The following is a 12,600-nucleotide window of genomic DNA, read 5'->3' as shown; positions in this document are numbered from 1 at the left end:
AAACACTTGCATGATAAAGATTTTGGGTTTAATTGATTAAACCTTTTGATCAAACTTCCATCTTTGATCTTGTGCTGTGCTAATGCAGCACAGTAGCTGTATCTTTTACAGCTAACTCAGTACCAAAAAGGAGAACAATTTGCTGATTTACTTATAGTCTCAGCATCAAGAAAACTCAGTTCAGATACAGTAGCAGTATTAAATGAACATTACTCTACCTCATTAATACACTTAATCCTCTTCCAGAAATCGAATGCTGTGAATACTTTTTCATTGGGTGCCTTAGGTTTCCTCAACTTATTGAGAAACTTTGTTAGTTTAGTTTGCAACTGATATTGAATTATGAGAATTTAATGTGGTGGTCTGATGCTTAAAGGACACTGGGATGAGACTGCCGAAAGCATTTCAATTGAATCTTATGGGTCAATTGAGAAAAGTGATTAATGAAACTTCACGATGGGATGGAGTTAAAAGCTAGTTCCAAAAGTAAAAGGATTATTCATCCTGCTAACTTCATTCACCAAGTGAAAGGTTAATTTAATTTTTCTATCCTAGTCAAAACTGTGGTGATTAGTAATGTAATCTATTAAAAACAAGAATATGACAGCAAACCAATAAAACTGAAATTATCAATTCATTAACTTTCAAAGTGCCAGTAATATGTATTTGTATATTTATCTTTTGATTCTCACTCCAGAATTGGGTATTCCATTGCATTCCTGGTTGGCATTTCATGTTCTTCTCTCCATTAATTTTGCTGTCTGTTTTCAAAGTCCTATTCACTCATCATTCTTCTGCTGGCTGACATATACTGGATCCCAGTTAAACAAAATTCATCCTTAAAATTCTCATCCTTGCTTACAAACCACTCCACGTTCTCATCTCTGTAATCCCCCCCAATCTTATAACCTTCTGAGATTATTTGCCATCCTCCAATTCTGGCTCCTTGGTCATCTCTGAATTTAATTGCCCTGCCATTTGGGGGCTGTGCCTTCAGTTGCCGACCAAGCCGCCAAACTTTGCAGTTCCCTCCCTGAATCTCTTCATCTGCAATCCTCCCTTTGCCTCTATAAGACCCTTCTAAAAATCTATTTCTTGACCAAACTTTTGGAACATCCTCCTGTTATCTCCTGGGTGCTTGTTGCTACTATTTTTTGATGGTACTGTGTGTGAGGCGTCTTGGAACATTTTTCTTAAAAGCACTATATAAATGCAAATTTCATTTTATATCTGAGAAGTATTAATCCTTTGAATGACTGCTGGAAATATTTATCTTGTGTAGGCTTCTCACAAGAAGTTATAAAATTTGTTCATGTCACATGCATGCCTGTAAAAACAGCCCATTAATAGCATACAGAAGGCAGATGAATACACAGATTTAAATGTGCCTAATCCAAATTACACAATTAGCACCATGTAATACCTTAAATGAACATCTGGCAGGAGAGATTGAACAGTTGTGATGACAGCCAAGGTATCAATTCAGCCTCTGAAGGAGTTAGTGGAATACAGATGGGGACTGTTATAATCTTGGAATTTGAACTAAGTTGCAATTTATGGAGGCTGACATCATTGAAAAGAATGGACCATAAATTAATATATGTTAAAGCTGTTGAGAAGTTGAGTAGTGGGGGGGGGGGGGGGTCTCAAATTTAATTCGAAAGAATCTCATGTGCAGATAATCTCTCATACACAATGGCAAAACATTAATTATGCACATGATAGACTGGAATATTTAATAATCACTCATGCTTTACACATGTTGAGATATATTTCAAAGTATTTCAGTAGGCGGTTATATAATGGAAAAAAAAACTATTCCATCCACCCGACATCAAGGAATATTGCCATTCCTTATTCCACACTTCAACACATTTATTGGACCCAAGATCTCTGGAGTCCTGGGAACTTCAAGGTTTAACATGTAGGGTTGATGCCACAGTAACCTAAATGTTTGTTATGTAATGATTTTAACATATTAATCATATCAAAACAAAACAGAAAAGAATGAAGATACATCAGTTGCACTGTGACCTACTTTTGTCTTAACTCTCATCATTTCCATTTCTATCTCCCTTTATTATTATTCCATCCCATTACAATTTAAATTCACCCATTCTGTGTCCATTTCATTCAAAGAAATTGATTTTTGTTTTATTTCATGTTCAGTTTTTTGCTTCCAGGCCATGAACCTAACACTATGTGTTTGGTGGGTACCTCAAGCCGCTACTTTGGGACATCACTTGCAGCTTCTATTCATTTACCACATCAGTGGTCTCTTGATTGAAAGAGCTAACTCAGTACTAAATCAGTTGTAGTTTTAGGTCACTGATCTGTGCATTGAGACAGCACACATGGACTTGACTTAATAACCTTGTAGTCAGTGGAACCTATTAAACTAGGTAGGTTTTAAAATAGATGAGTTCACAACTATTTGCTTCTTTATTTTATAATACTGTCATTGCAGCTTGTCACATGCAAAGTCCTAGATTAGTAAAGGACTTGAGTGATATGAAATAAAAGGCTTGTGTCCAATCCTCTGTGGTAGTAAAACAAAAGGTTAAATATTTGACTTGTTTTTGCTCTGCACTGTGGTGTGATGAATCCAATGATCCAATGCTACCTGTGCATCCATACCCTGTAGTGAGATGGCACGCTTGGGAAGTGGATGGGTGGGAGGCGAGGATGGGAAAAAATTGGAGAGAATAAATAACCCATTAAGAAAAGAAATTAGCTGATTTTATGGGACTCCTAAGGACTTGATTAAACTTATGTGCTGTAACCAATCTGCTTCCTTTGCCTTAGTTATATCCTTATTAGCAAGACATTATGTAGAGAATGTGTGTGTTCTTTGGTAGTGTGGAGGAAATTATACAACATGACTATAAATGTCACAGAAACCACTATTTAATGAACCTTAAAGTGATCATGCCTTAAATAGTCCAACCTAACCAAATCTAATTAAAAACATAAAGGCAGTGAAGCATCTCCAAATTTGCATGACTTTGTTATATCATTATATCAGCTTAGGGTTTATTAAAATGTCGGCAGTATAAAGTACAATGGGAATGTAATCTGCATACAGTATACAAGGTACTCCTGGACCCTGTGGAACTAAGACAAACAAAATGTTTTAATCCCTAAACCAGGATCAGTTAAATGCAAATCAAACTAAGCCAGAAAGACTTAGTGTGTTAACGTACTCTTCCCAAAAGCTTTGGTCAAAATGTGCCATGGCTATATAAACTAAATATGCACAAATATATGCTCAAAACTAAAACATGTTAAAAATTACTATTCGTAGTTTCACAAAGCTCCATGGGTTAGTGTCTTAACCTGTTACTGGTCAATGCACTAAAATGATGCCTGGAGGGAGGAAGAAGGAATAATTTACACTAAAATAGACCTTTAGCTGATAATGTTCAGCAAGATTATTTTTTATCAAAGGGCAAACTTGATGTTTTGTCTGTCGTCAAAAGCTGATGTTTGTTCGAAAGCCACCAAACATTAAGATATCTATTTGACCCATGTCACCAACTTTTTTGAATTGTGATTTAAGTATGTTGAACCTTTAGCTGCTAGCAAACAAAAATACTTTGTAATATCCCTTACCCAAAGGTCTTGCATTTATTGGCATGGCAGTCTGAGTGATTAAGTGACACATTGGTATGCCATTGCTGGAGTCAATTCCAGCAAGAAAGTGCCATCAAATGAAAATAAAGTCTCTTTGCTTGGAAATTCACAGAACTGGCACAAAGCCACGGTCTGCTATATTTTACAAATATCATGTAATTAATCTCCATATATTAACAATGCTTAAGAACACTTCCATTTATATAATACGTTCACATCAAAGCATCTCAAAAGGTCCATACAATGAATGCTCTTTGTATTGCAGTGACTATTATTATGTAGGCAGATCTTATTAGCCACCATTATTTTGTGAACCACGGTCACATAAGAATGTAATTAATTTTTATCATGTACTCAAGACAATTTATTTGGAAGCAGGAGCGTACAGCTTTGCAGTGATTTGAAATTTTGTTCATCAAGTTTGTGAATCAGTTCCTGAAATTATAATATTAAATGGTAGCTAACTATAAATTACTTTTAAAAGGAATGTAATAAATTGCATTGCATTAAAACAATGAATTGCAAACATGATGTTGATATTCTCACATAAATACAGGTGCCCTAATGTCTTAAGTCAGATAGGGGTCGATTCTAAATATAATACAATAAATCCAGGCAATGATGATGATTCAGGTCTCTGGAATTCAGTTACATTCAAAAAGGAGGTGCATAGTTTGAATACAATTCCCTCCCCCTTCCTTTGCCTTCAATATAAACTTGCATATTGCTCAGAGTTTCTGCTCTCCATTTGCCAACTGCAAGCAGCTTGAACCCAATAGTGGATCATTAATGAAACATTGGAAATTTAACTGATGAGTGAGAACTCTAAATGTTGGTGTTTTGTCAAGTCATTTTCACAGTGCCATGCACCTATTGCACTGAGTACTATCATTAAATGGAGACCATTCATAGTACCCAGCTACTGATTGAAAATAAACCTCAAGTTGATTATTCACATTGTGTTTCACATTTTAAATGGCTGTTTCAAACCAGAAATTGCCCCTTTTCAAAATATCAGCTAAAATAATTCACTAATGGAGCCAAAGTAATTGTTCAGGATTTGTCAGTATGGTTTGGTACAAAAAGATAAAGGGAATTGATGAAAAGAGTGATAAAGTGAAAATGTGTGCAATAAAGTACATGAAAGATTTTATAATTGTGGGACCTGGGCTTTACTTATCTTTGAATCAAACTTGGTTTCTTCTAAAGTTTATTATTAAATGAAAGAGTAAGCCTGTTCGGTGAACACACTTTTTAAAATAATTCTGAATTTGTTTAGGACTACAGGGTGAACATATTCCTGCGACAAGCATGGAATGATCCACGATTAGCCTACAGCGAATATCCAGACGATTCCTTAGACTTGGATCCTTCCATGTTGGATTCCATCTGGAAGCCTGATTTGTTCTTTGCTAATGAAAAGGGGGCTAACTTTCATGAAGTGACGACAGATAATAAACTACTTCGTATTTTTAAAAATGGAAATGTTTTGTACAGTATCAGGTAAGAGTTGCTCATCCATAATAGCTGATGTTCCTTCTATGTTTTATTGTAATGTTGGGAGAAGCCTTTGGCTGAGATGGTGGTAGCTGCCTCTGACTTTAATTATATTTAAGAAGAGGTTCAGTGAGGGACTGAAAATAGCTGAATGGCAGATAAATAAAAGTTGCGGGGACATTTGCATTGACTTTCAAGAATGCCTTTAACCGGGCAGTGCATGCTGTACTCAGTACTAAGGGGCATACATTTAAGTTTGTTGGTTGGAAGGATAAGAAGGGAATTCAGAACAAAAATATTTCACTCAAGGAGTGATAGAGGTCTGGAACTCACTACTTGAAAGCATAGTGGAGGTCGAAGCCCTCAGCAGACTTAAAAATACCTAAATGAGGTCTTGAAGACCCACAAATGTAGGCCTATGGATCAAGATTTGGGAAGGCTATTTTTGGCTGGCATAGGCAAGGTGAACTTAATGGCCTGTTTCTGTGCTGATAATTTAAACATCTCTGTGACTTCTGCGAAAACATAAGTAACTGACTGTTTAGATATCCACATAGAGGGTTGTGAATCTTGTAGGGTTCCAATTGCAACTATCAAAGATAAACGGGTCAGCACAGCATGGGTCAGTCACATTAGCCTAGGTGGAATGAGACCTAATCACAGTTCTAATAGGGTTCATTAGAAACATCTCCCTGAAGGAAAAACTAAAAAACTGCTGTGAATCCTATCTTGTCCATCCCCTGCATTCACTCTCCCCTAACTACACCCTCCCTGCCCCCAACAGCTGGTTGGGTCGAGTCATTGGCTGATCTGCTGCCCAAGTAAACCAGAGAGTTTCCATGGGGTGTACTTAGGTTAGCATTTAGTTTGGGGGGGGGGGGGGCGTTGTGAGAAAAGTAGGTCAAGGGAAGTGAAAGAGGTGAAGAGGACAATTAATAGTTGTTAAAAATCAAGATTGATTTAACAGACTTAAATGGTGTTATAAAAATGTTTCTAGTTTTGAAACAGTTGATTTATACACATAAACATCAAACAAGTGGTTCCCATCTCTCCCATTTTAACAAGGAAATTTACTTTAGCATGGAGAACAGTTCAGGTGGGCAGCAGATGAAAGAACCATGCCATCTGCTTAATGATGTTGACAGGAAGCCTGGAACCTTATTGTGACTGTGCCTGCTTTCTATTTTAATTGCAGATTGCTCATGTTAATTGCACTCCCTACCGGTAGCTCACCAATTGAAAATCCAACATAAATGCCATAATTGAAAGGAAGCTTGGACCTCTTAAAAGGGAAATTCTGCTTTTCAGCATGCTTGGTGGCATTTGATTTTCAGAATCTTGCAGCAAAATTATTCTGTTCAGGATTGATTGGTTTTATGAATGTGCTTATGGAGCAAGTGAACAGATAGAAGGAGATCCCATTTATATTTATTGGGCATCCACACAACAACAAGGTAGAGAGGTAGTAAAGTACATTAGTGTTTTTTAACAATGTATTTGGGCCAAACAATTATGAAGGAGCCATTTGATGATCTCTCTCTATCTCTCTCTCTCTCTCTCTCTCTCTCTTTCTATTTCTCTATCTATCCATCTACCTCTCTTTCCTTTTTCTCCCTAATTCACAGAGAATGGATGGTGGGCAAGCAGCCAGATGCAGCAGATCAGTTGAGCATTTTGCCTTCTCTCTCTCTCTCTCTCTCTCTCTCTCTCTCTCTCTCTCACACACACACACACACACACACACACACACACACACACACACACACACACACACACACACACACACACACACACACACACACACACACACACACTCTCCCTCCTACTCTCTCACTCTTTATATTTGACACACATAACCAACATATCTGGGAGTATGTTTAGAAATTTAAATTTGTTGGCTTATGGAGGGACCAGCACACACATTCTTAATGTTACGGAGTGAACCTGTGCATGCTTGTATCTATAAACTCATGCTATATCAATTATTTTACTCATGTCTTGCCCTTGCTTGTTCCCTTGTACATGCTTCTGCATTGGTATCGTATTAATTGACTGACTGCCTTTCATGAAGGCAATAAGCTCATATCTAGAGCCTGCTAGGTGACACGGGTGAAATTAAAGAAAAGATCTGGGAAGACAATAAATCTGAATAAACCTTAGTTCTCTACCCTCTAGGTTTCACTTATGTGTGAAAAATATAAAACAAGTTGCCTTCTTTTTAGCAAACCTGGCATGAAACATTGGCAAGGTTTGCTTAAGCAGGCAACCATATACCTGATATTCCCAGTGGTGGCCTGCACTGAGCTAGAGCCAAAGAAGCTGAAGATAGTAGTGCCCTTGGTTGCAATTGATTTTGCAGTTTTGACTCTGGTGGTTGGCTATATGTTCTGAGGGAACTTTCACATACACTGCTCCTCTAGGAAGGGAAAGTCTTTTGTAGTCTCTCCTGGGAGACAAGGATTTCTGAAAACATGCTTTCTGTTTTTCTTTCCCTGTCAATGCAGCCCCGTGAGTTCCTTCTTTCAACCAAAACAAAATCACAATATATTAGAAGGAAACTGTCTCCAAAAATTCTCTAAAGTTTTACCTGAGAGTAGCTGAGGATACCTCAGGATGATATTAGAAATAGCTGTCCGACTGCAGACGGCTTTGATTGCCTTTCTTCTGCCCCATGAGTGCACCTGAGGAAGTGATGATCATAAAGTGGGCAGAGGTAAAAGAATAGCAGGTATTATGAATGGATTATGAACCTGATTTATGGAAATTTAATTGCCACCAGTTTGTTTTGAGCACTTGCTGCTTAAATTCACAAACCCCTGAATGGCTGGAGTCCCAGCAGAATGTTGGAGATGCTTTTCTGAGACTTGTATGTTATTACCACTTTGTTCATGCTTTTAAACATGACTGAAAGTGAGATTTAAATCAGAATGTCTTCACATCACTCTCCTGTGCTCTTCTGTTTCCATGACATAAAAGAGTTCACAAAGGCAGTAGGATATTTCATTAACACAAGAGCAGGGTTGCTTTTTGCTCTGATGGCTCCCACCTTGCACTAGTGGCCATTCTACCTTGTGGCAAATACATTCAGGTCCGTGGATTTCAAGTAAAATTGAAAGCTGCAATCATTTATAATGAATTAAAATATGTAAGATGGCATTGCCTATTGCTATTGCTTGGTTAATAAATGATGGATTATCTAAATAATTAATGGAGGTTAAAGCTGAAAGAATGGGCATCCATGGAAGGGCAAAGCCATGTATTGTTTCAAATGATGGGTACTGATGGACAACAATATTCATGACAACAACAAGTGTTCAAAAGCATAACCTGATGTTTTGAAGTATGAAGTATCAGTGATAAACTTCTAGAAGTATTTTAATGTGTAATTAATGCACTATTGGCTTAGTTTTTGTAACTTCTTTACAGGCATAATTAACCTTTAATAGTGGATTAATAAAAGTGGATTATTTCATTATCACTGGCTCCAAAATCACATTCTTGACAAATTAGTATATTCCGTTAAATCTATTCATTATTTTCCAAATTATTCCAAAATGATGGACATCCTTGATAGCTCCATATAAGTCATGATACCTTTAAATGCTACTTCTGGTGAAACTCCTTCCACTGTCAAGTTTCTAAATGCCACTATGTTAAATGAGTCCCAGAACTGAGAAAGGTCATTATTTTCATAAAAACCATTTGGTCACCTGCATAGTGTCATCGTTTATATTAAATTAGTTGTGGTGACATTAACAAGCCTCTATACTAAAAAAAAACTTGCATTAGGGATCCTTCTGTCTAGTGGCCATTACATTTGGGTCTCTGAATGTCAAGTAACTTTTAAAATTGAAGGCTGCAATCATTTATAATGAATTAAAATCTTAGCTAGGTGACATTGACAATTGCTGTTACTTAGTTAATATATAATGGAGGCATCTGCTTGGTAGTAAATATCTCACTGATAACAGGCATTCCTACAGTTTGGAATATTGCCAGATTACACATCTGTTCATATTGGTTTCTTTATAGGCATGTTTTTTACTTCAAAGTCAGTGACCATAAAAAAAACACAGCTCCGAATCCCAAGCATAACATTTCGCAGTGACATACCTGCACTCAATCGTAAAGCACATTGATATCTAGATTACTGTGCTAAACTACTAATCAGTGCTTATCATTAGATACTTTCCATTTTAAGGGATTCCTTGCACATAATTGTGCACTGCTGAAGGTGAGAATATTCTGTTGACTAAGGTCTAACTGAGACTTCAAAGACAGTCTATGTTGTTTTTGCATTCATTGGTATTCAATCCAGCTCTTCATTTCACTGAGAACCATTAGAGCAAAAAGCAATCCCTTGCTCTTGTGTTTATGAAATATTCCACTGCCTCTGTGAACTCTTTTATATCATGATATTGTCAAACCAGAGTTATAAATGTCCATAAGGTATGCATTTTTAGTTCATTCACTATATCTGCTGCCACCTTTTGCATCGTGTTTCAGTAATGTGACATTTTGTTTGTCTATGTGAAAGGATTTCAATTCACATCAATGAAAAATATGTGTTAGTACTGGAGTGAGCAGTTCTGTAAGTTAAATTTAGGAAGATTATATAGAAAGTCCTCCAGGCTCAAAATTAGACTTGAATTATCGATCATTTAGAGTTACCCAACAGATAATATTGACATTCAACAGATATTGGGATGAAAAGAGCTTCTTTTCCTTAGCAGTCTAATTTGGAACAAATAGTCCCCTATCTCACAGTACAGAAAACCAATTGATAGCACTTCCCTAATGGTGCAATTTTAGATTCAATGCATGCATTGTCAAATGTCAATAAATAAACAGTTGTGGCGAATTGACTTTTGCCTGATTTTGAGCAAATGTTGAGTCTAAGTGCATTCAAAATAGTCTGTGTTGTACTATTTTAAATGTAGGTATCTTTTGGATTGCTTTTCATGTACAGCTTCCCCCAAAAGGCTGAGTGTGAAAACACATTGTACTATATGTGGCAATGCTGATCAATGTTGATCAGAAGCATACCAGCTTCTTTTCTTGACCTGTGGCCATCCAGTTCACTCCAGATCTGGTACAATTGCCCTCAGATTTCTAACCTAGACCCATGAAGGGAAAGACCAGACAGTGATTTCAATTCAATTTGCCATCCATTAACAGCTGCTAGAAAGGGAATTGCAAGGATTTTAGATGAAGCTAGAAAATGAATGATACATTTTGTGACCAAATGGCTGACTGATTTTATATTTAAGAAACAGTCATGAGGCAGAAACCAAAGACCTCTTGCTACTCATCGAGTTTTCCTTTGGCATGAGATACTACAACTGAGGGAAAGAAGAAAGTAAAAAAAGACACTGTTATTTTTTAAAGATCTTCCATCAATAACCTATTCATTTGAATTTTATAAGATTTTGAAATAAATTGGTAAAGTTAACTTGGTTTATTATTGTCACATGTACAGAAGTACAGTGAAAAACTTAGTTTTGCATGCCATCCATACAGATCATTTCATCACATTAGTACATTGAGGTGGTACAAGGGACAACAGAATGCAGAATAAAGTGTTACAGTTACAAAGAAAGTGTAGTTCAGGCAGGCAATAAGATGCAAGGCCATGGTGCGGTAGATCATAAGATCAAGAGTCCGTCTAATTGTAGAATACGTCTGTTCAGTAATCTTATAACAGTGGGCTAGAAGCTGCCCTTGAACCTGGTAGTACACGCTTTCAGACTTGTGACTTCTGCCCGATTTGGGGGGGGGGGGTGGGGGGGGGGGGCGGGTCAAGAGAGAGAAAGGCAAAATTCTCTTCTGAAGGGACAGTACATTAATAATTTCTGCAACAGTGAATATATGAATTTAACATAATAGCACACTGCAAACCACATCACAGGAATATTACCAAAATAATCTTTGGCTTTGACCCACTTAAGAAAATTCTGGGAGAGTTGAGTGTGGCTCTTGAAGAGGCTTAAAGAAGGAGAGATAGAAATGGCGGCAGAGAGGTTTAGGAAGGCAAATATAGTGTTTAGGGCCTGGACAACTGGAAATTGAATGTGAAAAGTTTTTTTTTCTGGTTGGCAAGATGCAACAGGAATCAGTGTTGAGGCCTTAGCTTCTTCTAATTTATACATGTGACTTGGATGAAGATATGGTTACTAAATTTGCTGATGATGTAAAGACAGGTAGGAACATAAATTGTGAAGAGGACATAAGGAGACTGCAAGGATAGGGATAATTTAAATGAGTGAGCATAGATCTGGCAAGTGGAGTATAATGTGGGAAAATATGAAATCATCCATTTTGGCAGCAAAAGTGAAAAATAAATACTGTATATTATCTAGATGGTGGGAGATTACAGAGCGCTGAGGTACAGAGGGATCAGGGTATCTTGGTGCAGGATTTGCAAAAGGCTAGTATGCTAGTACAGCAAGTAATTAGGAAAGCTAGCAGAATGGTATCAATTATTGCTGAGGAAATTGAATACACAAACAAGGAGGTATGCTTCAGCTATATAGAGAATTGGTAAGACCATATTTGATGGACTGTGTACAGTATTAGCCTCTTTAAGTAAGTATGTTAATATATTAGAAACAATTCAGAGGCTAATAACTCTAAAGGGCTGCTTGTCTTATGAGGAAAGGTTGAATAGTTATTGCTAGTATTTGCTGAAGCTTGGAAGTGTGAGAAGCAACTTGTTTCAAATATTTAACGTCCTGAGTGTGGAGACGATCTTTTCCTTTGTGTGTGAGTCCAGAACTAAGGGTCACTGTAAAAATAAGAGTTCACCCATCTAATGCAGATATGAGGTGTTTTTTTCCTTTCACACCCTAGTTGTGGATCTCTAAAACTCTCTTTCTCAAAGGGTGGTGGAAGCAGAGTTCTTTGAAGTGGAGTTGAATAGATGCTTGAGAAGCAAAGGTTACTGAGTGTGACAGAATGTGGAACTGAAGTTACAATCAGATCAGCCATGGTATTGAGAGGCTGGGCAGGCTTGAGGGGCTGAGTGCTTCTAACTTGTATGCTTTCACGTAATGGGAGGTGAAGCAAGTGGAAAATGGCCAGGGTTGGAGGAATGCAGATTCCTCAAAAGGTGAAGGAGGTTACAGAGAAAGTGAGGGGTGAGACCATAAAGGAATTTGAATGCAAAGAGAAGAAATGATGTAAAATCACGGCACTAGTGGACCGAGATCATGACATGGTGTGAGTTATATGGGCAACAGAGACCTGGATAAATATATTGTGCCTCACTTTTAATGACTATCAATGCAAACTGCTTGAGACAGGGAACAAACATGAGGCAGCAGGCGCTGTAAAAGCAGAAAATCACAAGGCTTGTTTCAGTCATTTTAGGCTACAGCAAAACGTAGCAGAGCCTGATAATAAAATACAAGATAAACAGCCAATGTTTTCATTGAATAATTACCACCTTTGAATGTGCTTTTGGTTGGTTTC

General features: G+C 37.3%; 1 protein-coding gene across 6 annotated transcripts in view; it reads left to right on the top strand.

Moving 5' to 3' along the window:
• The window catches only part of glra2 (glycine receptor, alpha 2), a 141,982-nt gene that overhangs the window by 73,005 nt on the left and 56,377 nt on the right, over positions 1–12,600 (top strand). For all 6 annotated transcript variants that reach the window (XM_052014751.1, XM_052014750.1, XM_052014753.1 and 3 more), the window contains one exon: positions 4,913–5,136. In XM_052014751.1, coding sequence (XP_051870711.1) covers positions 4,913–5,136 — 224 coding nt within the window. The remainder of the gene's footprint in view (positions 1–4,912; positions 5,137–12,600) is intronic.

The sequence above is a fragment of the Pristis pectinata genome, chromosome 4 (genome assembly GCF_009764475.1).
Source record: "Pristis pectinata isolate sPriPec2 chromosome 4, sPriPec2.1.pri, whole genome shotgun sequence".
Taxonomy (NCBI): Eukaryota; Metazoa; Chordata; class Chondrichthyes; order Rhinopristiformes; family Pristidae; genus Pristis; species Pristis pectinata.
The sequence above is the reverse complement of the archived record's forward strand: the minus strand, read 5'-3'. Positions and strand labels throughout refer to the sequence as shown.